Here is an 18,430-nt window from a genome sequence, read left to right as displayed (position 1 = left end):
CGTCACATTGGCTAAATACATTCAAAGTTTTGAAGCAATGCTACATTCTTCATATTTTTATTATTATGACCATCATTGCTAAGGACATAAGTGTCTTTGTAAATGACATCTATTTTATACAATTAAAAGGTATAGTGAAACATGAAATAAATCTGTCACACAGAAACAGACTGTGAAGCTCAGTTAAACACTTCTGAAATTTTGGAAACACACAAACCCTTTCAGAATTTCTAATGGCAACTAAAAATGAAATCTCCATCTATTTCTAGATATTATGACCCCTTTGAGTCTGTAGAACTCTGTCCGATGTGATGTTAAATAAAAATGGAGGCCAGAAAGGAGACTGTTGGTCCTGCCTACAGGTCAGAAAGGAAGGCAGAGTCTAGTTTGGATGACTTAGCTGATTTGTCCTTGGAAGGATAGACCATTCAGGAAACTCACTGCTCAGTTGGAGGATCACTGCTGTCCTGAAAATAAGTTTAAATATAAGTTTGGGGGCGGGGAGGGGAACAAACTAAAGGTGGCTTTTGGCTTTTTATCTGCGCATTCATCCTTCTCCCCTCCTTTTTAATAAAAGCATAAAAATTAGGAATGCTTTTGAAAGCAGGACTAGTAGTAGTTTCCTGTGGATTTGTTCTCTTTGGCTCTTGTTCTGTTCTCTGGTGGCAGGGGAGAAGAGACTATGGATTACATCCAGCACTGTACAAACAGTTCCACTCATGCAATGGGATTTCCCCTTCCTCTTCTCTCCCCACGCACCCCCATGATCTGCTCTGCAGTTTACGTAAGAACCATTGCTGTTTATATTTTCTGCAGTGTTTGTGCTAGAAAGTGGGTAGAGGAGAGGAGAGAAAGAATAAGACATGAATAGATGAGGGAGTGCCTTTGCAGTGATTGTCTTAGCAGTAGCACCCTACTGGCACTTTCTTGCTGCCCTGATTCAGAGGGAGCTGAACTCAACACTACTGCCTGTTACTACCATCTTACTTTTATCACTGTTATTTATTTTTATCATCAGCTTTGTGGATAAGGGCTGGGTAACAAAATAGTGGACTAATAGATAAAGGTTGATAAAGTCCAAATAGAAATGTCATTTCTAATAAGGATTTTTTTTAAAAAAAAACACCTTCTACATGGCAGGGTTTCACTATTTGCAAAGGTTTAAAACCCATATTCAATCTGCCATAAAGTCTGAAGAAAAGAAATGTAATTCTTTCAAATGATGTGGCTTTTGTCCTACATTCCAATTGTTAAATATACATGAAATGAGTTGCCTTTCCGCAACATATGTCCATGCATCATTTTTTAAAAATCCAGTTTGTGTCTGTGGACATTTAAGTGAAAATAGAAGAAAGAGTACACCATGAATCTTTTTCCATTATTTATTTATTTATTTGTTACTGAACCTAAAAGATGCTTAGGGAGATATTCTAGAGTTGATGACAATAACTGCAGTGCACAGTATGCCTACTATCTATATTCCTTTAATTGTTGTTTTAATTATTGTAACTTGCCCCATGACGTTAAGATGAAGGATTGGTAATAAATTAAAATAACAATAATAATATTCATAACATAAACCTTTACAGTGGTACCTCGCAAGACGAATGCCTTGCAAGACAAAAAACTCGCTAGACGAAAGGTTTTTCCGTTTGCGATTTGCCTCACAAGACGAATTTCCCTATGGGCTTGCTTCGCAAGACGAAAACGTCTTGCGACTTTGTTAAACCGTTAAAACCGTGCTTCGCAAGACGAAAAATTCGCTAGATGGCAAAACTCGCGGAACGAATTAATTTCGTCTTGCGAGGCACCACTGTATATTGATAACTTTCATATAATGCCTTAAAAAAACACAAAGCTTTCATCTGATATTGATCATAAAAGTTATCTATTTCTTTTACCTGTTCCTTTATGTCCTGCAACTGCTGCTGCAATTTCTGTACATCAGCGTTGACATTGGTATTGTCCTTGTCTTTCTGCAGAACAGGAATGTTTCCACTTGCTACACAATGCAGAGAAAAGAAAATGGTGAGACGAAATACTTACAAAAGAGCTGAACCAATTTAAAAATTACTACTAGCCCATTAATTGCATCAGAACAATGGTTCCAAAGCAATCCATTTCCTGAATCAGGAAGGAGTTTGCAAATTGAAACCACTGCTAAAAGAAGAAAAATAAACAAACTCACCAATGTCATCTGTGGAGTCTTCTGTACCTTTCCCACCACAACACATAATGAAAGGCACTCTTCGCTCTACCACTGCCCGACACTGTACACATTTTTTCATCAGGCTGGCACAATCTGGAGGGGGGGATTATTCAGAATGATGCAGGTTTTTTTACTTATTTAATGTAAAAGTGGAATGTAATGAACAGATTAACAAGAAAATATCATAGGGAGCCTAGAACACATAGCACACCCATTTTGCATAGTCCTCACCAGTGAATATTGATTCATCCAAGTTAGGAACTGGAGACAGTTTATCATCTAGCACAAGATAGTTCCAAAAAGGTATGCTCTCCCCACCAGCATCTACAATCAGTTATTCACTTTTATAAGCAAAGGGATGAATCTCACACCAATCTGGGACTAAGCTTTTCCTCTTCTCTGGTAAGGGGGTGGGCAGAACACCCCGTACACATTTGAGTGTGACAAACTCAGAAACTGACTTTTATATTTTAATACATCCATCTTCCAATAAACTTGATCTATTTCAGCAAGTGAATTTAATCATCTTATTCCACAGAACAATTGTTAGCCACCAAAAGAACTTACTTTCACAAGCACACATGTGTCCACAGGGCTGAAAGAGCACAGCTGCTTTTTTGTCTGAACATACTACACATTCTTCAATCTACAAAGAAAAATTACATAACTCTTCAACTTTTCATAAAGAAGCTTTTAGTTTCTCAGTTGTAGCTCAGTCAGCTTAATGTCTGTTCTGGGTACATTAGTTCAAAATATGATTAAATATAACACTATAAAGCATATAGAATAACACGTCTTGCTAGGAAGACACAACAGCTCCAGTCTCACAACATTTTAACATTCTTTGAGTGTGTCAGCACTTAGGAAAGGATGATCTGATAGACACAATACGCTTGTATTTTTTTTTTTAAAAAAAGCTTTTCACAAATCCCTCACAAATACTCCTGAGTTAGCTTAGCAACAGATTGGAAACTGGTTAAAAAAAGAATGAATAAATGGACCGTCCTCACAGTGGAGTGAGGTGAGGCAAGGTCTCCTAAGCAACCAGTGGTTTTTAATTTTTTCATAAATGATTTGGAGTTAAAGAGGAGCAGCAAGGTGGGCAAATCTGCAGACACCAAATTATTCAGGGTAGTGAAAACCAAAGGAATCTGCAGAGATGCAAAAGGATGTCTCCCAAAACTGTAGACCTAGTAAAGGTGCAGAGAAAGTCGATCAAAATACTTATGAGGGTGGAGCACATTCTGTTCAGAGGAAGGTTTAAAGTTGGGGGCGGGGTTTAGTTTCAAAAGGCAACCAGTGAGAGTTGAAAAAGGTTTATAAAATTCTGCAAAGCATGCAGAAAGTGGACAGAGATTTTTTCCCCTTTTACTCATAACACCAGAACTTGGGATCATCTAATGAAAACAATTGGCAGAGGATTTAGCACAGTCAAAAGTAATTCTTAAGAATGTAACAGTCTGCTGCTTAGGACTATGACCCAGACTGTCATTTGCTTAAGCGTTTCTGCTGTTTGATTCTAAGAGCATCATTTAAAATGTTCTAAGTTTAAAATGGTGCATAAACACTTATATTTTAAGATATGTCATACTAAAGTGAGCTGGAAATAAAAGCACGCACCTTTGTCCTGGACTGAACTTGTTCTTTGCAGATAAGGCATTTCTTGACTCTTGGTGAACAGAGAGAACAGGTAGCAATATGCCCACATGGACCAAATAGAGTATCTCTCTTCATATCAGAACATACCATGCATTCTTCTAAGGTTTCTGAATCATTGCTGATCATAGAAGGGCTCCGGGAACCAACCTGACCACTAAACACAAATATTCATTGAGATATTATATAAATATTCAACATAATGTGCATAGTTCACCTAACCAGCCATGTTAGTGGAAGCTGTGTACAATGACTTCCACATGCACAACAGGGCTTTCCCCTCCTCTCCACCTCCTGCATCCCCCAAAATTGGCTTGGGATGTGTGTGTTTTGGGAGAACCCCTAGAAGAGAGTACATGGGAGGGGAGAAGGGGCATCATTCCATCTGGCAAGCTGCATTGCTTTTGCAGGTTGAATGATTAGAAAAACATGGTGTTCAATTCAATGCTCAGGTTGCGAACGTGATCCGTGCGGGAGGCACGTTCGCAACGTGCAGCACCGTGTCTGCGCACGTGCGAGTTCTGATTTGGCACTTCTGCGCATGCACAAAGAAAGGTTTAGTGCTTCTGTGCATGCGCCGAAACCCGGAAGTAACCCGTTCTGGTACTTCCAGGTTCGGTGCAGTGCTCAACCTGAAAACGCGAAACCTGAAGTGTCTGTAACCCGAGGTTTGACAGTATATGTAATCATTTATTTTTTTGCTTCAAGATTAATATTTACTCATCTGCATTGGAAATTCAGGGGAATAGTAAACAATGCACCCTGCCATTAAGGTTGAAAGAATTAGGTAGAAAAAAGTGGCAATTCTGTATAGCTTAAAATCATTTCTTGTTTCCTGCTTGGCAGGGGGTTGGACTCGATGGCCCTTGTGGTCTCTTCCAACTCTATGATTCTATGCCAAGGGCAAAAAACCTTAAGCTTGGTAAGTATATTATTATTATTTTTATTTTTTACATTCCTCTTGGACTGTTTTAATACTTAGAGTGGCACTGACATTTAGTAAAAATGGAAAACAAATAGCAGAATATCTTCATTAATACTTCTCAAAACGTCATGAAGTGTGCATGCAAAGCTGAATTCATCAAAACTCAATCAGGCTAGATATTATGCAAAAAAAACTGACAAACAAATAAGATTATTTAACATCCAGCTTGTTTTACTTAATGTCTGTCTAGCATATGAAGAATTCCAATAGACTCAAAAGCCTTCCTTTATGGCTTTTCAAATGGAATGGTCTTAATAAATATATTACAGAACAGTTCCTTTTCTGAGGTTCCCCTCCCTTAACAGGAAAACATGGCTATATGCACTTTTGACTGACATTTAGTTAAATTTATGTTGGAAAACTGGCAAAACCTTGGATTATTATTTAAATATTTCAAAAACCTGTGAGGCCCACTGAAAAGTAAAGAGGCAACAGCTGGGATCTAAAGTGCTGCATACAGAGTTCAGACTGGGCACAGGAACCTTTACCTCATTCCTTCAACTGGCAAGTTTCCTAGGCAGCTCAAAAATCCAATGCATGGTCAGGGGCTTTCTACACCAATATCCCATGACACACAAGGTGCTGCCCCTGGGAGAATATTTGCAGCAGTGTGTATGTGGACGGAAGAGCCGATTTTGATCATGGCTCATATTCCAAAATTCCTGACAGGGAGAATGCATTAAGTAAATTTCTATCTCAAAGTTTTGACCAATTTTGAAATGTTGCTGAGGGCAGCAAGCACAGAATAGCCACAGTGAACAGTGAATTCAAAAACGAAAACATTGTGTGAAATCTTAATTAAAAGTAAACGGCAAAATAAAATCACATGCCATTATGATGTCATATGGTTGTCCTGCCTCAAATCCCCTGCATATGGTGTACCCCAAGCATTTGGGAACCATAGCTCAAGGTATATATCTTAAGGGGCATTGCCGCCCCATGTGTTGCACCATGGGAATGGAAAGGAGAAAGTAGTCTGCACTTTGCAGGCACTGCCAGCAAGTGGAAATTCTCATTGTCAATGCTTGCAAAAGGAACCTTTCTCCCCTCTCGGTCAGCCCTATGCTTGGCGCTTCTCAGAGTGTTCGACATAGGGCTAGCAAAGGCTTCTTTCTCCCCTTCTGATCAAGTGATCGGGAGCAGAGAAAGAAGCCTGAATGAATCCCTCTCTCAGTCAATGCCTGCAAAACACCAGGGCTGACTGTCTTTGTCGCCAAACTGAGCTGGATTTAACCCCTTGCTTGTCAGCTAAACCAAGGATTGTAATACATTAAAACATTAAGAAACATAAATGAGAACACCACTATTCATTTTAGCCCACATGAAACTAAATATTCTGAGAATGAAAATCTACTTTAATTTTATTTGCTTCTCTTAGAATTGGGATAAACGTACTTATTTATTTACAAGGTTTCTTACCCACCCTTCACCCCATAACGTCCCAGGGCAGGTTACAACATATGTGTGTGTGTACTTTATCAGCTGTTCTATAGCAAACAGAAAATTGGAAAGGAAATGTGGGTTAATCCTATTGCGCTGCTACAATACAAACCTGACTTTTTCTTTGTGACATTTAGCCAATGCTTTACAGAGGCTAGGATCAGGACACAAGTCAAGGGGCGACTGACCCTTCTTATTACGAATACCAAGGTCAGCTCCGTTAGCTGCCAGGAAGCAGGCAATAGATGCTGCACTCTTCTTTTCTGCTCCCTGAGTACCCAGTCCCATTATCAACTGAAAGAAAGTAAATTGGCAACTAATGATGTACCTGAAAAATAATATCTTATGAGAAAACAAAACCAACAAGACAAAACTGTATCATTAATAGATCTGAGCAAATACTAGCCCTGAAGTGTAACTTCATGCAGTTAGTTCTTTTCAAAGTTCCTTGAACAGAGTGAAAGATTGTATCGTCTGGTAGTATCAAACACTGCACTTGCAGAGTTCCAGTGGCATAGTGAGTGGAACTACCAGGTTGCCTCAGAAGATGGCGGATGGCGGGTTTTGCTCCGGTTGAGCAGCTCACTTGCTGTGAGAGCTGGGGGGAAGCACAGAGGCAATGTGTACCCCCAAAGGATAAATTTGGGCATCTAGCAGTCCAGCGGCATCAAGGTTTTAAAGCTCTCTCAATGCTTTCTGGATCAGGAAGTGTTGCCGTTCCTCTCCCTCTTCCCACATACCATCTAAATCTGCTCCTTAGAGTCCTCCTACCCCATGGAGCTGATTTTGAGTATGCATGGGGAGCTGCAGAGAACATGAGAGGAGGAGGAAATTCCACTGGGAAAGTCCACTGCACTAGTGGAGCAGCAGTGTTGGATAGGATGCATGATGTTGACAGTTCTTTTGTACCAAGCCATTCAACCCACATACCAACTCAGCACAATTCTGGCATTTGCCATATTTTTAAGTTAAAATCTAACCCTCATCTGCTGTTAACACTACTGCCATAAAAATCATACAATTTCTCTGCAGTTATTTTTTCCTATTGTTCTGCCTCAATGAAATTACTTGAATAATAAAAATTAACTCACTTTCCTAGTATATACAACCACACAGACAAATATGCTCAAAATACTATCTAAAACGTATATATAAATTCTATTGTCAGTTTCTATCGTTTAGTACAAAGCATACAACTGAAAAGTTAGAAGCCATGCATACTATAATTATTTAGCTCATTTTTGTTCTGGATTACTGCTTGTTAATTCAAATGACATTTTAGGAACTTTTGAAAAGAAATATAAGCTGATTACGAAAATCAGAAATATTTGGGGATTTAAAAAAAATGTTTTTCTACCAAAGTTGTCCATGAAAATATGCCAAACTAATTCTCAATTGGCATTTATATTTAATGGAATATTATCTTTAAATAATTGCTTTTCAGAAAACAGAAAGCAGACCAAAACAAAACAGGATCTTGCAACATACTGCAGAGAGAAAGTATAGTAGAGAAGAAATAAATAAATTCAAATTATTTACTGTGTTCTTCGATGGCTCCCAAGCAGTATCTACCTTGCCCACATCTTGCATGTCTTGGAGCTGACGAAGCTGTGACAGAGTATGATGCCTCAGGGCTTCATGGAGGGGTGTATCCCCATCTTTATCCTGAATATCCAGTTTAGCACCTGCACGAACTAGAAGCTGAGGAGAAACAATTCAACATTTTGAACATTTCTTTTCTCACATAATGAGTCATAGACACATTAGAAACTCTGAAGTGCACAATAGCACATAAATTTGCCATCCAAAGTCACTTTAATTATGTTCAGACTTCTTTATATCTTTTACGCTATACAGTGGTACCTCTGGTTACGAACTTAATTTGTTCTGGAGGTCCGTTTTTAACCTGAAACCGTTCTTAACCTGAGATATCACTTTAGCTAATGGGGCCTCCCACTGCTGCCGCTGCGCCGCCACCACACAATTTCTGTTCTCATCCTGGGGCAAAGTTCTTAACCCAAGGTACTACTTCCGGGTTAGTGAAGTCTGTAACCTGAGGTGTTTGTAACCCGAGGTACCACTGTATACTATAAACTCTGTTTTTACCAAATCTAATTTTAATCTCAGGAAATATAACTCGCACACAATTTGATATGTCAGAGTTAAGTAACAAGCGGCTAAGAATGGGCTGCATCTAATAGTTGAGTGGCTGGGGAAATGCAGCCAGATGGGCAGGGTATAAATAATAAAGTATTATTATTATTATTATTATTATTATTATTATTATTATTATTATTATTATTATAGTTGCATGACCAGAAGGCAGCTCAGACAACCAAACTTGCTCTTCCTCTTTCGCTGCAGTCCTAACACCCCCTCCAAAGTCTCTCCATGGGGTTGGGGACAGGGCTCCAGAAGAGTGCAGGCCACAATGTACAGGCGGAGTGAGGCTGCACTGTGCAAGGTTCCCCCATCTGATTTCAGATTATTTTCCCCACCTCCCACTATTCAGGAGTCTATTTAGTGAGGCTTATCAGGAAATACAAAGGCTACAGAGAGGGAAGAGGCAAAGAGATAGGTGGCACAAGCTGTCTTCCATTCATGCAACCATTAGGACACAACAAAAAGAGTGTTCTATCAGCAGCTGCTTCAATTCAGTGATATTGTAAATATACATTTATTTCATTTGACCGACATCACCTCTGATGCCTCCCTATTTCCAAATTTAGGAATATTAATATAGTTGGGAGGCAAAATACAAGTTTGCTGTGAAAATGTATGGAGTACAAGCTCAGTTCAGACATTGCACTACACCATAGCTTAGCATGATAGGAAAAAACTACAACAAGCCTTGGGCTTGTGTGCTCCTGAATCCTCCTCTGGGACAGCCACAAGGCATAATTCAGAAGTGTTGTTGTGCAAATCAATCAATGTACCCTACTTTTCAATCTACAATAGAACTAGCGAGAATATCGAAAGCAAGTGTATATTTCATTTTTTTAATGTTAATACAGCAACAGACAGTATGTGTTTGAACAGAATTTAAGCATGATATATACTAGAGAGAATGAGCAAGCATATATATTGCAGGGTCCACACAACAGGAATTGTGTGCTTGTGGCCTGGTAAAAGAAAAAAGCACCCAATTGTGCAACTGTAACCTACAGTCTGAGAAACTGCCTTATGGTCTACTATTGGTACCTTACCCGCACTATTTGGGTGTGCTGTCGTTCTACAGCAAGGTGCAGTGCAGTTTGTTGATTTACATTCTGGATATCCAGGTTAGCATTGCCCTGAAAGAGATGTTTCAATTGTTACTTATTAACATTAAAACCAACAAGAAATCCTGAACTGGACCTTTTCTTGGTCCCAAAAGCCAAAAAATATTTCATTTACATATTAGTTCATGAGGCTAAAACCAAATGAATATCTAACTATTTATAATAGCATACATTAAATATTGATCATGTGACATGAAAACCGCATTAGATCTTTCCATTAGTCATCTTTAAAACCCAATTTATACATAAGAGCATAACACTACTTGCAAATGGAATTAATGCAAGCAACAACCCTCAAAATGTCTTACTAGATTAGACATTCAGTTGGTAACTTTCCCACTTGCTTACAATAAGGACAGCTGCTTCTGAATGAGCACCTTACCAAATGTGCAACTTAAGCTACACTGGGACTAGCTGGTAAAATAGAGTGGGGGAGCCTTTCTTCCTGCAAGGCTAGCTAGTGTGCGGCGGCTGTGAAATGTGCAAATTCCATGCATTAGGAAAGGAATTAAAACTGCCAGCATTATTATGCAGTTATACAAATTTATGGTGTGACCACATTTGGAATACAGTTCTTGTAGCCTCACCTCAAAAAGGATATTGTAGGGGTTAGAAAAGGTTCAGAAAAAGGTAACCAAAATGATCAAGGGGATTGGGCAACTTTATTGTGAAGAAAGGTTGCAGTACTTTGGACTTTTTAGTTTGGAGAAAGTGGCCTGGAGAAAGTGGGTAGATAAAAGTTTCCCCCCTCTCTTATAATTACAGAACTCATGGACATCCAATGAAGCTCAATGTGGAAGACTCAAGACAGATAGAAGAAAGTACTTCTTCACGCAGCACACAGTTAAACTCTGGAACTCGCTTCCCCAGGATGCAGTGATGGCTGGCTACCAACCTGGATGGCTTTGCAAGAGGATTCAAAAAATCCAAAACAAAAACATGAGAGGGCTATTAAGGGCTACAAGCCATGCTGGCTATGCTCTGCCTCCACAGTGGGAGGCAAGGCAGCAGTGCTTCTCAATAGCAGTTACTAGAAGCCACAGGAGGGGAGAGGGCTCTTGAGTTTGAATCCTGCTTGCAGGTTTCTCGCAGGCATCTATCTGGCCAGCCACTGTGAGAACAGGATGCTGGACTAAATGAGTTATTGGTCTGGTCCAGCAAGCTCTTCTTGTGTTCTTACAAGAATGTTAATCACTAAAAATCAGGGTCATCATAAAATACACTAACATAACGTAGAAAGTGTAACTTTGTCATATCAGAACTGGCAAAACAGATCCCTCAGAATATGTGGGTTTTCCACTGATCTACCTCTACAAACACGCCAGTGTTGCATGGATTATGGACAGGGCCACAGCTCACTAGAAGAATACATGCTTTGCATGCAAAAGGTCCTAGAGTCAACTTCTGGTATTTCCACAGTTGCCTCAAGTAGCAGGCAATGATAAAAGAACTTTTCCAGACACCATGGAAAGTCAGTGACAGAGTAGACAATGCTCATTGTACAAATACTCATGTACAAATGATCTAACTCATTAAAAGGCAAACTGGCATAGAAAAAAAGTTTTGAAGATATCTTTTTTAAAAAATATTGTCAGAGTATATTTTTTAAAAACCCTTACCTGATGCACCAAAAGTTCTGCCACTTCCACATGATTATTAAGTGCTGCCAAATGCAAGGCAGTATAGCCATCATCTTTTTTCTCATCCACAATCCATGGTCTTGGGAGCTTAGACAGTAACACCCTCATTGCACTGAAATAAAATATAAAGTACTGTATCGTTATCCTGTAATGGTCCAGTGGTCAAGCTGCAGATTTTGGGCAACATTCCACCGGTTTCCATAATGGAAATTCATTCGTGCAAAAGGACTCCTGTTTTTCTTTGTGCCTACTCTAGCATCCGTATACTCCCAAAATCTATTGGGATTCTTTTCTAAGTAAGTTATTTTTAATCACTTTAGCGAGATTCTTTGAATTTTACTACATTTTCATCCTAACTTTCAAGCTCAATGAGAACTATGCAAAAAGGACATTATTACATTCCAGAAGTAATAAATTATAAACAGTTTCCCAACGTTTATCATGAAAGAAACATGAAGGTGATGTTGTACCAATGTCCTAATTATGCAGTGATATGGGGTTGCCTGAAGAAAGAAAATACGGACTTTCTTTCTTTTTTTACAGAAGTACATATGTAGAATGTCTACTTCCAACCCTGCCCTCAATCTCAGCTTCTTCCCTGCGATTAAGTTACTTCACATCCAGGAATTATGTTCATGCAGCTCATGTACCACCTGGTGTGCTTCAATCTGCTAGACTGACACTACATATTTTCTTCCTATTAACGTATATGAATGGAATTCAGATACAAGATTCTATGGCAGCAACAGTGCTCCACTGCTTTTTTCTTTAGAAAATTTCCCCAGCCTTTAAACTATGATAATTTCCCAAGAACATACAGGGAACCTAGTACTTTGGTTAGAACAGAAGGTGCTGCTAGGGGAGTACAGAAAGGAAATGTATGTGTGTTATACCTTACATATATTTATTTAATTAATTAATTTAATTAATATATTTAAACAGTGGAGGGACCTAGGCAGGAGAATCCAAACATAGGGTGCCACCAGAGAAAATGGCCATTATCTATCTATCATCCATCTAACATTTGCAGGTTGCAACATGGAAAAAGGCATGTACAGGTAATACCAGGCAGTCCTTGTGATATAGCTAAGGTTAAATAATTCTTATTTGTCAATTATTTTATATTGCACTTACATATTATATTTCCAACACATTATTCCTTTCAAATATTTTACAACATTTAATAAGGGATGCTGTCCCCCACATCCTCTTTGCCCCCTTTTCTGAATGCTGCATGTTGGAGTTTCCTGCAACAGCAAAAACCATCCTTCCCTTCAGCACTCCTCCCATAAATGGAGAACTGTGATTACAGGAATGCTGCATAGAAATTACTTGTTTGAGGTCCATCGGATTAGAGTCCACCCCTAATTGCTTGCAATAAGGTATTTTATCAAGAGATGAATAGGAAATACCATCTTTTTAGCCATGTTTAATATATTGTTTTGTCTGCTGTTTTCACTATTCATAAGATATACTGCAGTATTTCCTAAGCTCAACTGCCCTTGCACTATGAAAGATTTTAAAATAAAACTAAGCACAGTTTTTCCATCTTGCTTATTAACAGATTTAGGTTCAATTCTTCAAATTTTAATTTGTTTTCACACACAGAAGTATTTCTAAAATGGCATTACATTTAAATGCTGCTTATTCCTTAGTTTTTTCTCAGTATCTTTCCCCTCGTTTTGATGTCTAATGCCTCAAAACAGAGTCACAGATGCTCGAGGCTTGTGAATTCAAGATTAAAAAAAATCTAGAAAAACCTAAGTAGAAACAGAATACCTCACTTTATTTGACATTGCTAAAATCATATCAGCACAAATGACTGAGCACTGTTGGGACTGCAGGATGAACAATCAATAGAGAAAGAAAGATAGAGCCACGCTCTGCCCCTGGAACTGCAACCAACAGCCGAGATACTATTTTTTGCAATGGTTGACTAAATATGGTCAGGGAAGAGAGAGGCAGAAGAGAGTCTGTTTGCCTGGGAGTGGATGTTTTGAATGCTTAGCTGCCTATAAAGCTGAAACAGTTTTGCTCACTCACTCTGAGAGGCAAATAGAGCCAGTCGAAATAGCATGTATGTGGGAGCCTTGACCTTAACAACATCTATTTGACATCTGAAGACAGAAAATAGCTACAACAAATCTGGCTGGAAACCGAAACCCAAGGAAGAAGAGAGACGAAGCGCAACATCTGAAGTGAAGGAAGGGGGAAATAATTTATGGGGGGGGATGCAGGTGCATGCTTAATTTTTAAGATTTCGTGAACATTTTTTTCGTTGTTTTCAACTGACAAACAAGAAGACTTTGTCCTGCTTTGGGTTTACTAGCAGCCTTACCCTGGATATTTTACTTTCAGTCTTGCAGCCACAAGGAACTTGTTTCCACGCATCCACATAGCAGATACCCATTAAAATTCCTGTTTACGTTTTAGATATAACTATTTTAGAAAGTGAAATATGTATTCACTTTCACCTTCTCACTGCTCCCCCTCCCACATAACGAAGAGCTGAATCAGCGAATAGAGTGAACACTCAAGATGAGATGGCTGCTGCTGATGTCTCTCTCTAGGTCACTACCTCTCTTCCAACTGCAAATGCTGCATGATAAGCTTACAGGTAACAGAGCATTAGAAGTCCTAAATTATTCCACATGTTTAAAGGATTCCTGTCTGCATGTATCATTTAATAGATTGTTTTTGTTAATCTCTATTGTAGGTAACACTTATTGCCAGTGTGTTTAAGTATCAAGCATCTGTAAATTTGGAAAAATCCTATTTAACCTAAAAACCATAGACAGGTACCTGTTTGACAAGAAATCTTGCCTTAGCTGTATTTTAGAACATTGCATCCATTGCTATCTAAGCAATTTCTAAAAGTATTAATTTTAGAGAAATGCATCACTTCGTTCTCCCTTTCAAACCACATCTAGCTAGCATTTTGTGACCATTTTATTATAGTAAGGAAAAAGGATGGCAATGCATTAACTGCACAACACTTTTACTAAGAGAGAACATTAAAGGTATTTTATTCTTAAGCATGATTACAATCCAGTTCAAATCTGAAAACAAGCAAGTTATAATTCTTATGCTGCATTGCTGTTCCTCCTTGTAGTACTGTGCTAGCTACTGCTAGGCTCTGATTTGCTCTCTATCAGCTGCACTAGCTTTTTGTCATGGGCTGCAGAAATTGAACATACATGGTTTTTCTCTTGCCTGACTACCATTTAGATGTTTTACTCAAGCTTTTCTCTAAATTAATACTTATGAGAACCTATTTCCTTGTTCAGATCACGAATCAATGTCACAAATGCAATTAAGCACCTTTCAAAACTGTTATTTGTACTTTTCACCTCTTAAAAAATAGCTGACTTCACAAACTAATTTTATAGGTTTTTGCCGCCTGATCTTGTAATTTCTATGCCACACTAACAGATTCAACAGAAAGAGATGGAATTAATTAGATGGCTAAATATTGCAATATATCTGATATAGTAAATGTGGTAAGCTGGCAAATGACTCTGTATTGCAAATATAGGAACTATTGAATGAACTTAATTATTTCATAAATGTTCAGTAAGGACCAGCTCACAATGCGTGAACTAGAGCCAACTATAGGCCAAAGATTTCCCGTCACCCGCTTTGAATTTTGTACTCAGCATCATCTTCAATAACTCGATAAAAAAAATTGTGGGAGCTACAACAAACTACTAGCATTGGGATTTTTTACAAAGAAAATCATTTCCATTTTATTTGGATAATTGCCTTCAGCCTCTAGAATGAACAGAATTAAATATGGATGCAGACAGCCAGCAAACCAAACTCAAAGTGGAGAACAACATCCCATTTCATGGATATAATTGGTACAGCCAACTTTTGATGAAGGCAGATTATTCTTCATATGCAAGCTTAATTGACAGTAAGAAGCAATGGAAGTCCAGACAAGTACTTGAAATCCTCATAGACAAACAATGACTTTTAATATGCTTTAAACTACTATGCAGGTAAACTACACCGTGAATTTTAGCTTCACCAGCAGATTAAAACAAAAACCAGTTCCTGAAATTAATTGAGAACAATTATTTTGCACTTTAGGATAAAGAAAAAATGTTTTCAGTTTCAACCGGCAATTAGCAGCTGTTAAAACCTGTCCAGAGCACATACTTCTTTATGTACCCATATGCAGATACAATATTATGGAATGTAAAGAAGTATGTATTTTTGGCAGGTATGAACTACAACTAAAAGAAAACTGAACTAAGCTGATCAAAGAATGAGGAATCCACTTTAGTCGTATTTGGGTGAAAGGATCAGGTGAATAGTAGTACAATTTGTGAAACATTAACATTTGTCTAAGTGTTGCATATATCTTCATTGTCAGAGCAATATTGGTTGTAGAAGCAGACACTTTATTTTCTGTCCTAAATCTATCCTAAGAAAATAAAATCAACACCACTAGAATAAACAATAAAAACACGACACTTGTGTAAGCATGTAGGAGTGAGAAGATCACTACTAATCAATTGAGGGTCATAACCTTTTAAAAAAAAACATTATTTAGCTGAAAACTCAGGGTAAGTGGATTTGATATTATGGCACAATGATATCTGGGCCATAAGGCACCATATACTTGCTTATGCTACAAGCAGCCATATCTAAATTCTCATTCAATTCATGTGTAAAGCTTTCATATGTCAGCAACCAGATGTCTTTAGTTCCCAAAGGCTTGTTTTCAAATATCAGAAGAATGCTAATTAAAGTTTTGAGAAATTTAAAGATGGTAGATTAAATCTGAATATCATGAGGCAAAATTTGAACCACAAAATATGAAATTATCTTGTTATTTGTTAAACAGGTTTTTTGATGAAGAGTTAAGAAATGAAATGTTTGCTCTACCCCTAAACTATTACTTGCAAGAACCAGGTAAAAACTGAAAAAACAAGAGCTGAAGCCTTAAAGAAACATTCATAATCCATATAGTAATTCAGCTCAAATTAACATTTCAAACAATTCATAAGTAGTACAGATTCTCAAAATCAAATTCTAGCTCTTACTAAATGAAGTAATGTTAAAAATATCAAAAGTTTTCAAATTCGGATTATATTAAAGATGTGAATGTTTCTCATTATGTAGATTTGAAATTGAAAGTTACGGTTTTTGTGTATGTTGCAAGCACATTTTGTTTTAGCCAGCAACCAATATTTAAAGATAGTTTGTAAAGCAACACTGGTATTAAAACTAACACTATAATCAACCAATTTATAATCTAAGAGCAGAATTCACTAGCAGCAAAGGAATCAAACCTTGCTTATTCTATGAAGAACTGCTCATTTCTAGAAATAGGGCACCTGAGCAACAAATTAAAGATTAACTTTTGAAGGCTCACATTCTTAAAATTGAGCATTAACATGAGTCAGACTTTGCACCTTTTCCTGCACCAGTATTGTAAACAAGCAGCAAAACAAACCTTAGATAAAAATCACATAGAACTCGGTAAAGTCTTGTTTCTCTTAGAACATAGCCACACTATAATGCCATCCCCATCACTTAGGTCAGCTGTTGAATTCTAGCTAAGCACAAGATGAACTCTGGACATCTGCTGACACAGTTGTAACTCAAACATCTCAACCATTTGACTGACAAGGATAACAGATGCTGACATTATCAAATGCTACCATGCTTCTTTCCATGGTCACTTTTTATCCTGATATAGCCAGTACATGAAACTATTGCCATCCAAAAGAACACTCGAGCAGCTGGACCTGTACAACTGTTTCCATATAACTGATAAAAATAGATACCAGTTTTATTGCTGCTCAAGGTTTAAGCCAAATATGTGCCGTTTCTATATTTAATAACAAGGAATGAGTGCATATTTACAGAAATCTCATCACCACCAGGGCACTTTGCAACAAAGCTGGCAGGATACATTTAATGTATGCATTATTAATATATAAGTTGAATATTACCCTTCCTTTCGATTGGCTCAATGTAAGCCTTTAAATATCATATTGATTTACTGCATGTACTGACATTTCTTCAAAATCAAAAGTGTATGCACTTTTAACTCTGATATCAAGGGTTATGTATTATGATAATTGAAACAACAGGAGAGGTAAGAACTGCTTATGTAAAACACAAACAAACAAACAAACACACACACACACACAGATGTTCTAGATTGAATGAACATTACTACACAAAAGGCCTTATAGAACACAGAAATATGAACCAAGGTTGTTCCAAAGTACAACTATAGAAGCATTTGTCAAACACCACTAGCAAGCTAACATTGCTCCTTCTTCACCTTCCCGTAATCAGTTCTCTGTCAACAGTGTCAAATGTGGCAGTAGCAAACTAATATAAAAATAGTATTCTCTTTAACTGAAGTAATCCCCTTGGGAGATAAATATGATACCCGATAGCCAAGAGAAACACATTACTAGTATTAAATAGTTCAACATTCACGAGAACATTCAATTTTAAGGCCATGACTTAAAATCTTCTTTTATGAATCTTCCATTATGATTAGAAGTTACGATCACAAAAAGCATACAAAGAGAACAAAACCAACTATTGAAAGCCACGAAAGTGTTTTCTCCTATTGTTTAACATTTGGAGTTTCACTTTTTTGAACTTTTTATTATAGAAAGATGAGCCATTTGGGGAAACTTTGGAAAATTGTAAATTTAAAAAGGAATATATACTGCATGCAGATCTTGTATTCTTCACACAATAACACTTTAATGAACACAACATGGAAACAATTGTATGCCTCTTAAACTTCAATGCTTTGCTAAAGCTGGTAAAATGGAACCAAATCACTTGTTTAATGGATTTGGTCCCCTTCAACCAGCTGTAGCTATGTATTGATCACTACAGGACAAATGCTTTCATCAACAAGATATGTTAATAATGGAAATAAGAAAATATTCAAGAAAAAGAAGGCTTTTTAAAAGCAGTCAAGCACATGAATGCAAACAAACTATCAAAAACTGACCACCAGCATCTATTCCTGGCAAACTTATAAGTAGGGACCTCACTTCCAAACCAAAATCCACAATATTGGAAATTGTGTCTCATCCGCACATTCTTATTGTATATCAATATGAATTTGAGGTTAACAGTTCCTCTTGTTTTATGTCACTGCTTTTTTTAAAAAAAAAGAGTAAATGTATGTCAGTTCTTAGAAAATAAATGCAAAATACATGTAAATATATTT

The 18,430-nt window shown here is 37.5% G+C and overlaps 1 protein-coding gene across 2 annotated transcripts in view; it reads right to left on the bottom strand.

Annotated features, from left to right (window-relative positions):
• MIB1 (MIB E3 ubiquitin protein ligase 1) overlaps positions 1-18,430 on the bottom strand; it is a 42,493-nt gene that overhangs the window by 2,725 nt on the left and 21,338 nt on the right. Inside the window, exons 13-21 of one of the 2 annotated variants that reach the window (XM_082234762.1) lie at positions 11,191-11,323; positions 9,497-9,583; positions 7,830-7,991; positions 6,403-6,584; positions 3,830-4,022; positions 2,777-2,855; positions 2,189-2,302; positions 1,902-2,002; positions 442-467 (exon numbers count right to left, since the gene is read on the bottom strand). In XM_082234762.1, coding sequence (XP_082090888.1) covers positions 442-467; positions 1,902-2,002; positions 2,189-2,302; positions 2,777-2,855; positions 3,830-4,022; positions 6,403-6,584; positions 7,830-7,991; positions 9,497-9,583; positions 11,191-11,323 — 1,077 coding nt within the window. The remainder of the gene's footprint in view (positions 1-441; positions 468-1,901; positions 2,003-2,188; positions 2,303-2,776; positions 2,856-3,829; positions 4,023-6,402; positions 6,585-7,829; positions 7,992-9,496; positions 9,584-11,190; positions 11,324-18,430) is intronic. The other variant, XM_082234761.1, reaches the window with a different exon arrangement.

This window comes from Podarcis vaucheri, assembly GCF_965113315.1.
Source record: "Podarcis vaucheri genome assembly, chromosome: 8".
Taxonomy (NCBI): domain Eukaryota; kingdom Metazoa; phylum Chordata; class Lepidosauria; order Squamata; family Lacertidae; genus Podarcis; species Podarcis vaucheri.
This window is presented reverse-complemented; position numbering and strand designations above follow the sequence as displayed.